At 37.9% G+C, this 11,767-nt stretch overlaps 1 protein-coding gene across 1 annotated transcript in view; it reads left to right on the top strand.

Moving 5' to 3' along the window:
• Nucleotides 1-640: 640 nt before the first annotated feature.
• The window catches only part of LOC143986725 (uncharacterized), a 147,150-nt gene continuing 136,023 nt past the window's right edge, over nt 641-11,767 (top strand). The window contains 2 exon segments of the mRNA XM_077485132.1: nt 641-686; nt 3,594-10,544. Of these exon segments, the coding sequence (XP_077341258.1) occupies nt 641-686; nt 3,594-10,544 (6,997 nt within the window).

Here is an 11,767-nt window from a genome sequence, read left to right as displayed (position 1 = left end):
TGTGAATGTGAAATAAGGGGCAAATATGTAGCCCATACATTGGCGGGTTAAATATCTGGGCCCCTTTGTTCTAAATTACAATTTGGGATTCTGATAAGTCGGCCGGATACATCCCCCTCTACAGATCCCTACATCCATTCAAGAGGACAGGATGTGGAGGGGAGGCTTTTTTCCCCATCTGGTCATTTTGTTCACTCATTTGCTGAACCACAGGCAGGCTGGGTTTGGGTCGAAATCATCCTTAACCAAAACCTGAAGCTTTTCTTTATTCATAATCACACTTGCCAAACCTTCATGCCCCTGGAAGGGGCTATGCATTGCCTGACTGGCCACATAGTGAAGATTTTGGAGGAATGGGGATGTACATAAGTATGATCTGTTCTGAATGTGCTGGGGGAAGGAGTTTATCACTTACATCAAGTTTAAGTAAATGTACCACAATGTACATGTGTTTTTTGGAATACTCATTTGTATTATCGGTTTTAATTACCATTTTTCTTTTATTGTGTTTCTAGATACCAATGAGTCTACTATGTCTTCTATTGACTTTACAGGTAAGTGAAAAAATTGCTTCTAACTCTGCATGAGGAAAGGATGCTAATACCATTCATTTAACATTCAGTTTACCACTACAAGAAGTATGTACAAATCTGTATATGAATGGATAGAGCAGAAGTTACAGAAACGTACAGAAATAAGTCAAATGAAAATACACTTTTATTTTCCTTTAAAGCATGTGAAAACCCCCCCAAAAAAAAATGTAATATATTACAGCTTATCAGTCCTAAATTGTGCTGGCTGCATTATATTTATTTTTTGGCTTGTTTTACTTTATTTTAATCTGGTGATTCAGCCAGTAAGATACTTCCTGTCTTAACTGGCCATACACTTCTAGACCTTTGAATGAACGTTCATACTAATATTCATATGAATACAAAGAAAGGGACGCCTCTGGGTGCAGATTTTTTAAAAGTACGATTTTATTTTTAGACTTTTTGGTGAAAAAAACTCACATTTTCAATGAAAATTCAGAGCATTAAGATCCATCCAAACAATTAGATCGGTCATCACCTCCGCCGATTCACAATCTGCCTGGCAGCTTTTCCATATGTATCCACCATTTGAATGTGAAGCTGCTGGCCATGGTGGACGCAGTGTTGTCAAACAAAAATGAGGCTTGAGGTGCGAGCACGATGCGGAAAGATGACGTCACTAATCAGCGATGTGTTTCCTGAGCGTACGGGTCGCGATGGGGAGGCGACCGTGCTCCTTCTTCAAAGCTTCAATATCACTTTGATCTCCATTCAAAATGTCTCCATTCAAAATGTAAAAATGTCATAGAGAGTTTTTTTTTTCTCCACTAGAGTGTTTTTTCCCATCTTGTTTATTGTTTTGGTTAATTGCACCTCTACTTGTCGGCCTCATGCACATGGACGTTTTTACAGCCGCTTTTTTGAGCTTTTTTTGCAGCTTAAAAAGGCCTGTCCATGTTAGTCTATGGCTTCATGCCCACCTAGGCGTTTTTGAGCTGCAAATGGCATAGGCGTTTTTAAGCTGTAAAAAAAACCCAGGACCAGTGCGTTCCGTGGCGTGGAGCTAGAGCTGCAAAAACGTGAATCGCGGGAAAACGCGCAAAAACGCGCACAAACGCGCAACATATTTTCTTTGTTTTCTGAGTCCTATAGCCAAGAGATGTGTTTCTTAAAAAAAGCTACTTAACGCTAACGCTAAAAAACGAGCAAAAACGCGCAAAAACGCCAATGCAAAACGCGGTAAAAATCACGTTTTTAACGACGATTTTTCCAGGCGTCAGAGCTAGCTTTGCAGCCAGTTTTTTAAAACGTCCGTGTGCATGAGCACTAATCATATGAGCATTTGTACAAAAAAGCTCACAGCGTGACTTCAAACTTTTGTTTGCATTTAACAATAGATTTTGGAGTAAATGGATTTTCCTGACCAAAAACCACACTGTTAGAAATTCATTCATTAAAAAAAAAAAGCTATCCTGCTTTTTTGAATTTTCTCATTTCTATGGTCAAAAATGAATATTAATTTGACCCCCACTAACAATTAGAAAAAATGAATTAATGCTTTTAGAAAATAACTTTTTGAACCGAATTCTACTAGTGTATGGCCAGGTTTAGTCTGCCACTGCCATATGGTGGAGTCATAGAGCAACACTTGCATTGCAGCATTGTCAGCCTGTTGAAAGGGTAGTGTTAAATGCACTAGCAAACATAAATGAACTAAGTTTGACTAATAAATTAAATCAGAATTTAAGATAACTACTTTTAAGCAGTTACAGCTACAGTTTTTTTCATTTCCTTTTGGTGTAAAGGTTTTACTTAAACCAATAAAAGCTAAGCATTGTAAGCAGCCCTAACAGGGTTAAATGGTTTGTTTCAACCTTCTATTTGTCACTTTCCTGGACAAATAGTTTACAATTTATTGACAAAAGTTTTCCAACTTGTCCATTCCACAGAAGTCAGTCTAATGAGTCAATCAAATGACATTGATCTAACTGATAGTCTGAATTTTGATCCATCTATGGCCAGATTAAGCCAAGCTAACTGCAAAAGATAAAGTCAGCACCATGGCCAAAAATTAGCTGCCAGTGTGCTCTTGCTGATACTGTCCTTCACAATTGTACTGTACCAGAAAACTGTGTACAACTTTAAGTCATCCCCCAAGTTAATGATTGGATTTGTGTTTTTTTTCTATGTTGTCCGTGAAGCCACATGAAAAGACTCTTTCAATGATGTACAATTTATTCATTTTTTATTTTTTGTACTGGTGCACGTCTTCTTTTTTCACAGTAGTTTGCCTAATAGCCCTAAAAGGGGCCAAACTTTAGCAGACAGATTCAACTGCCCCCTACCTCCCTTCCTTAATAATTCCTCAAGATTTGCCTGTGAGTTTGGGTTAACCACATTTTTTATAAAAGTTGCCAAACCTCACACCCAAATAGATTCATGATCACTACAATTAAGTATTTAGCCTGTTTTTCTTACAGGGTATCCACAAATTACCTCTTTTAGGATTTAAACAGGGTTGCTTTAAACATGCAAGTGTTTAGGCAATCGGCACTGCTCTAGTGCTTTGAAGTAACTTCATTTTAAGGCTCCTCGTTGAATTAGTTTCCTTCTGAAGGGAGATATAGCAATGTCATAAACCTCTATACTTACAGAGACCAGCCAGTATGTCTAAGGTTTCATAACACAATTTTTTTTATTAAAAATTAAAAAATGTACCCTCACATTTTGAAAGAGGTAAAATAAGTACTTGTTAATCAATAAAATGACGCAATGGGAACAGCAGACTCGACCCAACATATTAATATATATTATATTCTAACTTTGATACATTTAGATGTGTATCAGGTTATCTATGCACTTTAGATCACTCATTTATATTTCAAATTGTTATTAGCCCTGCACCATCACTTTTCCACTTTTGCTGTGAGTTATAGATGTAACAATATCAATTACAATCTATGATAGTGACACTTTATTATAACAACTAAAGTTTAGCTAATCAACATGTTAAACCACAGTGAACTTATATCTTTTAACACTGCCATTTTCTTTTTCCAGAACCCAGTACACTTCCTACATCTGCTTTGGACATTTCCAAAACATCCGCCATTTCTGAATATAAAACAACCAATGAAATAATATCTTCAAAACCACTGACTACATCACCTCTATTCTCATCAGAACCCAGCATTTCTCTATCACAATCTACTGAGGCTCCTAATTCCTCTGCAGTTTTATCAACATCAGAAACCAGGACAGCTTCTTTTCCAAAAACTGAACAGTCTACTGAATTGAATTTCATACCATCTGAGAATACCTCAAATGAAACATTTACTTCTTCACCTCTAATATCACCAAAAGCAACAATAACTGAAACAATGGGTTCCAATATGATTTCAGCTTCAGAAGCTACAAGCAGATCTGAACAGGCAACCTCTGAATATGAAACAAGTTTTGGCTTTACATCTACAGAACAAATGACTACATCATCCACATTTCTACCAGAACCCAGCTTGTCTATATCTTCATCTACTGAGGACTCCAGTACATTAGCTATTGTTTACACATTAGAACCTAGCCCAGCTCCATTATATACCTCAGCGTTCACCAGTGCTTCTGCTTCCCCATCTACTGAGAAAATTACTAATTATGGGTCATCATCAAAATTTACAGATACAGCCTCCAATGAATTATCCGACTTTTCATATATAACATCACCAAAGGCAACAATTAAAGAAACATCAGGTACAAATATGATTTCAGCTTCAGAGGCAACAAGCAGATCTGAGCTTTCATTCTCTGAATATGATCCACAAGAAACAGTGAAACAAACATCCAGTACACATATGACTTCAGCTGCAGAAACAGCAAGTGGACCTGAGCTGTCAACCTCTGAAACAATCTTTAACATTACATCTAAAGAACCACTGACGACATCCTCTTTAATTACATCAGGACCTCTATCTCATTCTAAAGAGCCCTCAAGCTCAGCCACTCTTCTTTTTACAGCAAATCCCAGCACAGTTGCCAAATATACTTCAGAATTTTCCAGCACATTTGCTTCCACATCCACTGAAGAAAGTAATACTCATGAGTCGTCATCAAAAATGCTCACATCTATTTTCACTGAAACAACTGCTGAAAGCGAAAGGGTCTCTGCTTCCCCGACAACTGAACAGTCTACTGATTTACATTCTGTACCATCTGAAACAACATCAAACCAATCATTTTCTTCTTCACTTAAAACATCACCAAAGACAACAAAGAGTTCAAATATATTTTCAGCTTCAGAAGCAACACACGAATCTGGGCTGTCTACCTCTAAATATGAAACAATCTTTGACTTTACATCTACAGAACCAGTGACTACATCATCTACATTTACATCAGAACCCAGTATGTCTGTATCCTCATCTACTGGAAGTACATCTGCTATTGTTTCCACATTAGAACAAAGCCAAGTTCCGATATATACCTCAGAGTTCACCAGTAAATCTGCTTTCTCATTTACTGAGAAAATCACTACAACATTTCAAACATTTACTGATACAACTGCTCAAAATGAAAATGTCACTTCTTTCCCAATTGAACAGTCAACTGAATTGAACTCTATCCCATTTGAGACAACTTCTAATGAACCATCTGCCTTTTCATCCATAACATCCCCACAGGACACAATAAGGGAAACTTTGCATACAAATATGATTTCAGCTTCAGAGGCAACAAGTAGAACTGAACTGTCAACCTCTGAATATGAAACACCATTTGACTCTACATCTACAGAACCACTAACTACATCCTCTTTATTTACATCAGAACCCAGCATTTCATTATCCTCATCTACAGAGCCATCCAATTCAGCCACTCTTCTTTTCACTACAGAATCCAGCACAGCTGCCAAACATACCTCAGAATTTTCCAGCGCATTTACCTCCACATCCACTGAAGAAATTAGTACTAGTGAGTCATCATCTAAAATGCTTACATCTATATTCACTGAAACAACTGCCCAAAGTGAAAGTGACCCTGCTTCCCCAACAACTGAACAATCTACTGAATTACATTCTTTCCTACCTGAGACTACCATAAATGAACCATCGGCTGATTCACATCTAACATCACCAAAGGCAACAATAAGGGAAATATTGCATACAAATATGATTTCATCTTTAGAGGCAACAAGTAGAACTGAGCTGTCATCCTATGAATATGAAACACCCTTTGATTCTGCATCTACAGAACCACTGACTACATCATCTACATTTACGTCAGAACCCAGCATTTCTCTAATCTCGTCTGCAGAGCCATCCAATTCAGGCACTGTTCTTTTTACAACAGAGTCCAGCACAGCTGCCAAACATACTTCAGAATTTTCCAGCACAGTAACTTCAACATCTACGGAAGAAATTAATACTCATGAGCCATCATCCAAAATGCTCACATCTATATTTACGGAAATGGACGAAAGGGAAAGTGATTCTGCATCCCCAACAACTGAACAATCTACTGAATTACATTCTTTCCCTTCTGAGACTACCTCAATTGAATCATCTGCTTCTACACATCTAACATCACCAAAGGCAACAATAAGGGAAACATTGCATACAAATATGATTTCATCTTCGGAGGCAACAATAAGGGAAACTGATTCTGCATCCTCAACAACTGAACAATCTACTGAATTGCACTCTATCCCATCTGAGACTACTTCAAATGAATCATCTGCTTCTTCACATCTAACATCACCAAAGGCAACAATAAGGGAAACATTGCATACAAATATGATTTCATCTTCAGAGGCAACAAGTAGAACTGAGCTGTCAACCACTGAATATGAAACACCCTTTGGCTCTACATCTACAGAACCACTAACTACATCCTCTTTATTTACATCAGAACCCAGCATTTCATTATCCTCATCTACAGAGCCATCCAATTCAGCCACTCTTCTTTTCACTACAGAATCCAGCACAGCTGCCAAACATACCTCAGAATTTTCCAGCGCATTTACCTCCACATCCACTGAAGAAATTAGTACTAGTGAGTCATCATCTAAAATTCTTACATCTATATTCACTGAAACAACTGCCCAAAGTGAAAGTGACCCTGCTTCCCCAACAACTGAACAATCTACTGAATTACATTCTTTCCTACCTAAGACTACCATAAATGAACCATCGGCTTATTCACATCTAACATCACCAAAGGCAACAATAAGGGAAATATTGCATACAAATATGATTTCATCTTTAGAGGCAACAAGTAGAACTGAGCTGTCATCCTATGAATATGAAACACCCTTTGATTCTGCATCTACAGAACCACTGACTACATCATCTACATTTACGTCAGAACCCAGCATTTCTCTAATCTTGTCTGCAGAGCCATCCAATTCAGGCACTGTTCTTTTTACAACAGAGTCCAGCACAACTGCCAAACATACTTCAGAATTTTCCAGCACAGTAACTTCAACATCTACGGAAGAAATTAATACTCATGAGCCATCATCCAAAATGCTCACATCTATATTTACGGAAATGGACGAAAGGGAAAGTGATTCTGCATCCCCAACAACTGAACAATCTACTGAATTACATTCTTTCCCTTCTGAGACTACCTCAAATGAATCATCTGCTTCTACACATCTAACATCACCAAAGGCAACAATAAGGGAAACATTGCATACAAATATGATTTCATCTTCAGAGGCAACAATAAGGGAAACTGATTCTGCATCCTCAACAACTGAACAATCTACTGAATTGCACTCTATCCCATCTGAGACTACTTCAACTGAATCATCAGCTTCTTCACATCTAACATCACCAAAGGCAACACTAAGGGAAACATTGCATACAAATATGATTTCATCTTCAGAGGCAACAAGTAGAACTGAGCTGTCAACCACTGAATATGAAACACCCTTTGGCTCTACATCTATAGAACCACTAACTACATCCTCTGTATTTACATCAGAACCCAGCATTTCATTATCCTCATCTACAGAGCCATCCAATTCAGCCACTCTTCTTTTCACTACAGAATCCAGCACAGCTGCCAAACATACCTCAGAATTTTCCAGCGCATTTACCTCCACATCCACTGAAGAAATTAGTACTAGTGAGTCATCATCTAAAATGCTTACATCTATATTTACTGAAACAACTGCCGAAAGTGAAAGTGACCCTGCTTCCCCAACAACTGAACAATCTACTGAATTACATTCTTTCCTACCTGAGACTACCATAAATGAACCATCGGCTTCTTCACATCTAACATCACCAAAGGCAACAATAAGGGAAATATTGCATACAAATATGATTTCATCTTTAGAGGCAACAAGTAGAACTGAACTGTCAACCTCTGAATATGAAACACCCTTTGACTCTACATCTACAGAACCACTAACTACATCCTCTTTATTTACATCAGAACCCAGCATTTCATTATCCTCATCTACAGAGCCATCCAATTCAGCCACTCTTCATTTCACTACAGAATCCAGCACAGCTGCCAAACATACCTCAGAATTTTCCAGCGCATTTACCTCCACATCCACTGAAGAAATTAGTACTAGTGAGTCATCATCTAAAATGCTTACATCTATATTCACTGAAACAACTGCCCAAAGTGAAAGTGACCCTGCTTCCCCAACAACTGAACAATCTACTGAATTACATTCTTTCCTACCTGAGACTACCATAAATGAACCATCGGCTTCTTCACATCTAACATCATCAAAGGCAACAATAAGGGAAATATTGCATACAAATATGATTTCATCTTTAGAGGCAACAAGTAGAACTGAGCTGTCATCCTATGAATATGAAACACCCTTTGATTCTGCATCTACAGAACCACTGACTATATCATCTACATTTACGTCAGAACCCAGCATTTCTCTAATCTCGTCTGCAGAGCCATCCAATTCAGGCACTGTTCTTTTTACAACAGAGTCCAGCACAGCTGCCAAACATACTTCAGAATTTTCCAGCACAGTAACTTCAACATCTACGGAAGAAATTAATACTCATGAGCCATCATCCAAAATGCTCACATCTATATTTACGGAAATGGACGAAAGGGAAAGTGATTCTGCATCCCCAACAACTGAACAATCTACTGAATTACATTCTTTCCCTTCTGAGACTACCTCAAATGAATCATCTGCTTCTACACATCTAACATCACCAAAGGCAACAATAAGGGAAACATTGCATACAAATATGATTTCATCTTCAGAGGCAACAATAAGGGAAACTGATTCTGCATCCTCAACAACTGAACAATCTACTGAATTGCCCTCTATCCCATCTGAGACTACTTCAACTGAATCATCTGCTTCTTCACATCTAACATCACCAAAGGCAACACTAAGGGAAACATTGCATACAAATATGATTTCATCTTCAGAGGCAACAAGTAGAACTGAGCTGTCAACCACTGAATATGAAACACCCTTTGGCTCTACATCTATAGAACCACTAACTACATCCTCTGTATTTACATCAGAACCCAGCATTTCCTTATCTTCATCTACAGAGCCATCCAATTCAGCCACTCTTCTTTTCACTACAGAATCCACCACAGCTGCCAAACATACCTCAGAATTTTCCAGCGCATTTACCTCCACATCCACTGAAGAAATTAGTACTCATGAGTCATCCTCTAAAATGGTCATATCTATATTTACTGAAACTGACGAAAGTGAAAGTCATTCTGCATCCCCAACAACTGAACCATCTACTGAATTACATTCTTTCCTATCTGAGACTACTTCAAATGAAACATCTGCTTCTTCACATCTAACATCACCAAAGACAACTACAAGGGAAACATCTAAAAAATCTTCTTTGGCGAATTCTAATACCACTGAAATCACACCTGTTCATTCACCTACTTCTTCAATTGTTACAGTACCACAGACAACAGAAGTAAAAACACCACAAGCTATGGAATTCTCTACTTCAAAAATAACAGGCACCCCTACTCAAGCCATCTCTGAACATGCATTTAGCTTTACCACTACCATAAACCAAACTATGCCATTTGTATTTATTACAGACACTTCCCAAGCTTTGTCTACAGAATCATCTAGTAAAACTGATATGTTTTCCAGGACAGAAACCAGCACACATCCTACATCTACTTTACAAATCTCTGGTATCAAAACTTCCACATCCACTACAGTAACTAATATGTCTGAATCCTCAACATTCACAGTTAAAACTACTGAAAGTGAAAGCACCCCTGCTTTCCCAGCCACAAAACAGTCTACAGAGTTTATTATATCTTCAACTAGCTTACTTCAACCTTCTGCGTCTTCAGCCAACACATTACCAACGGCAACAAATGTGAAAACACCCATGGCATATTCAAGAGAAACAGATAGCTATACACTTTCAACCTCTGAACATAGAGTAACATCTGATTTTGCATCTAATAAACCACAAACAATGTCTTCATCTACCTCAGAAATTGTCAACGCTGAACCTTCATCTACAAAATTATCCAGTACAAATGGTATTTTTTCAGCTACAGAATCTAGCTCATCTTCTATTTCAAAATTTGTCAGTATGTTTGTTTCCACACCTACTAAAGCGCTCACTACTGAGTCAACAGCTAAAAGTGATTTTATCACTAAAACTGCTAAAATTGAGAGCCCCCCTGCTACCTCAACAACTGGACAGTCTAATGTGTCATTTTCTAGCATGCCTGAAACCACATTGTACGAGCCAAAAAACATGGAAACATCATCTAGTTCCCATGAAACAACATCACTTAAACATTCTACTTCTTCAACCATGATTTCACTAAAGCCGTCAGATAAGGAATCATTGAGTGTTAATGATTTTTCAACTTCAGAAATCCCTAGCAGCTCAACACAATCCCAATTAAAAGGTTCATCTGCACCTATCCCTAATGCAACTACTAAATTAGAAGCTCCTACCACAGTTACTTTGAATTCAACAGCATTCCTCAGTTATACATCTTCATCATCACAAACGGGTACATTTTTCTTTTAATGTAAACAAATGTAAAATAAATTATGACCCATTTGTTCATCTTTTGCGGTGGGATTTAGACAGCTTGCTTCTCTCAAAAATCCTCCACATTTTCACTATCAATATTAATTTATCCTTTGCTTTTGCTGGAAAGTATTACCTTTTTATGCAGGTTGTATTTTCTCAGTTTGAGCAAGTAATATTTATTGAGTTTGAATATGACCATGTTTAGTTCTTAACCACTTGCCGACCAGCCGGCGCAGTTTTACTTCGGCAGAATGGCATGGCTGGGCGAAAAAAAATGTTATGTCGATTCGCCTTTTGGCCACTAGGGGCGCGCGCCACCCACAACATTTCTCCGACCCCTATGCGAGTGCCTTTCAGGCACAATGACCGTCAGGCTAATGACAGAGCGAGAATCTGTGTGTGTATACTATGTATGAACGCCGATCTCTCTCTCTCTCTCTTCCTAGACAGTCCCATTCCCCCACAGTTAGAAACACACATAGGGAACACAGTTAACCCCTTGAACACCCCCTAGTGTCAACCCCTTCCCTGCCAGTGACATTTACACAGTAATCAGTGCATTTTTATAGCACTGATCGCTGTATAACTGTCAATGGTTTCAAAAATGTGTCAAAAGTGTCCATAATGTCCCGATAAAAATCGATGGTCACCGCCATTAATAGTAAAAATAATAGTAAAAATGCCATAAATCTATCCCCTATTTTGTAGACGCTATAACTTTTGCGCAAACCAATCAATATACACTTATTGCGATTTTGTTTTTTTACCAAAAATATGTAGAAGAATACATATCGGCCTAAACAATTGTTTTTTGATAAAAAATGTGGGATATTTATTAAAGCAAAAAGTAAAAGACATCGGAGGTTATTTACGAAAAGGTAAATCCACTTTGCACTGCAAATGCACTTGAAAGTACACTAAAAGTGCATTTGGAAGTGCAGTCACTCTAAATCTAAGGGGTAGATCTGAAATGAGGGGAAGCTCTGCTGATTTTATAATCCAATCGTGTGCAAGCTAAAATGCTGTTTTTTCTTTTCCTCGCATGTCCCCCTCGGATCTACAGCAACTTTACTTTCAGTGCACTTTCAAGTGCACTTACAGTGCAAAGTGGATTTTCCTTTAGTAAATAATCCCCTTGTGTTTTTTCCAAAATTGTTGCTTTTATTTTGTTTATAGCGCAAAAAAAATTAAAACCGCAGA

Source organism: Lithobates pipiens, unplaced genomic scaffold (assembly GCF_037356315.1).
Source record: "Lithobates pipiens isolate NorthernLeopardFrog02 unplaced genomic scaffold, aLitPip1_a1.2 Scaffold_18, whole genome shotgun sequence".
Lineage (NCBI taxonomy): Eukaryota > Metazoa > Chordata > Amphibia > Anura > Ranidae > Lithobates > Lithobates pipiens.
Note: the sequence above shows the minus strand (reverse complement) of the source record. Positions and strands in the feature narration are given on the sequence as shown.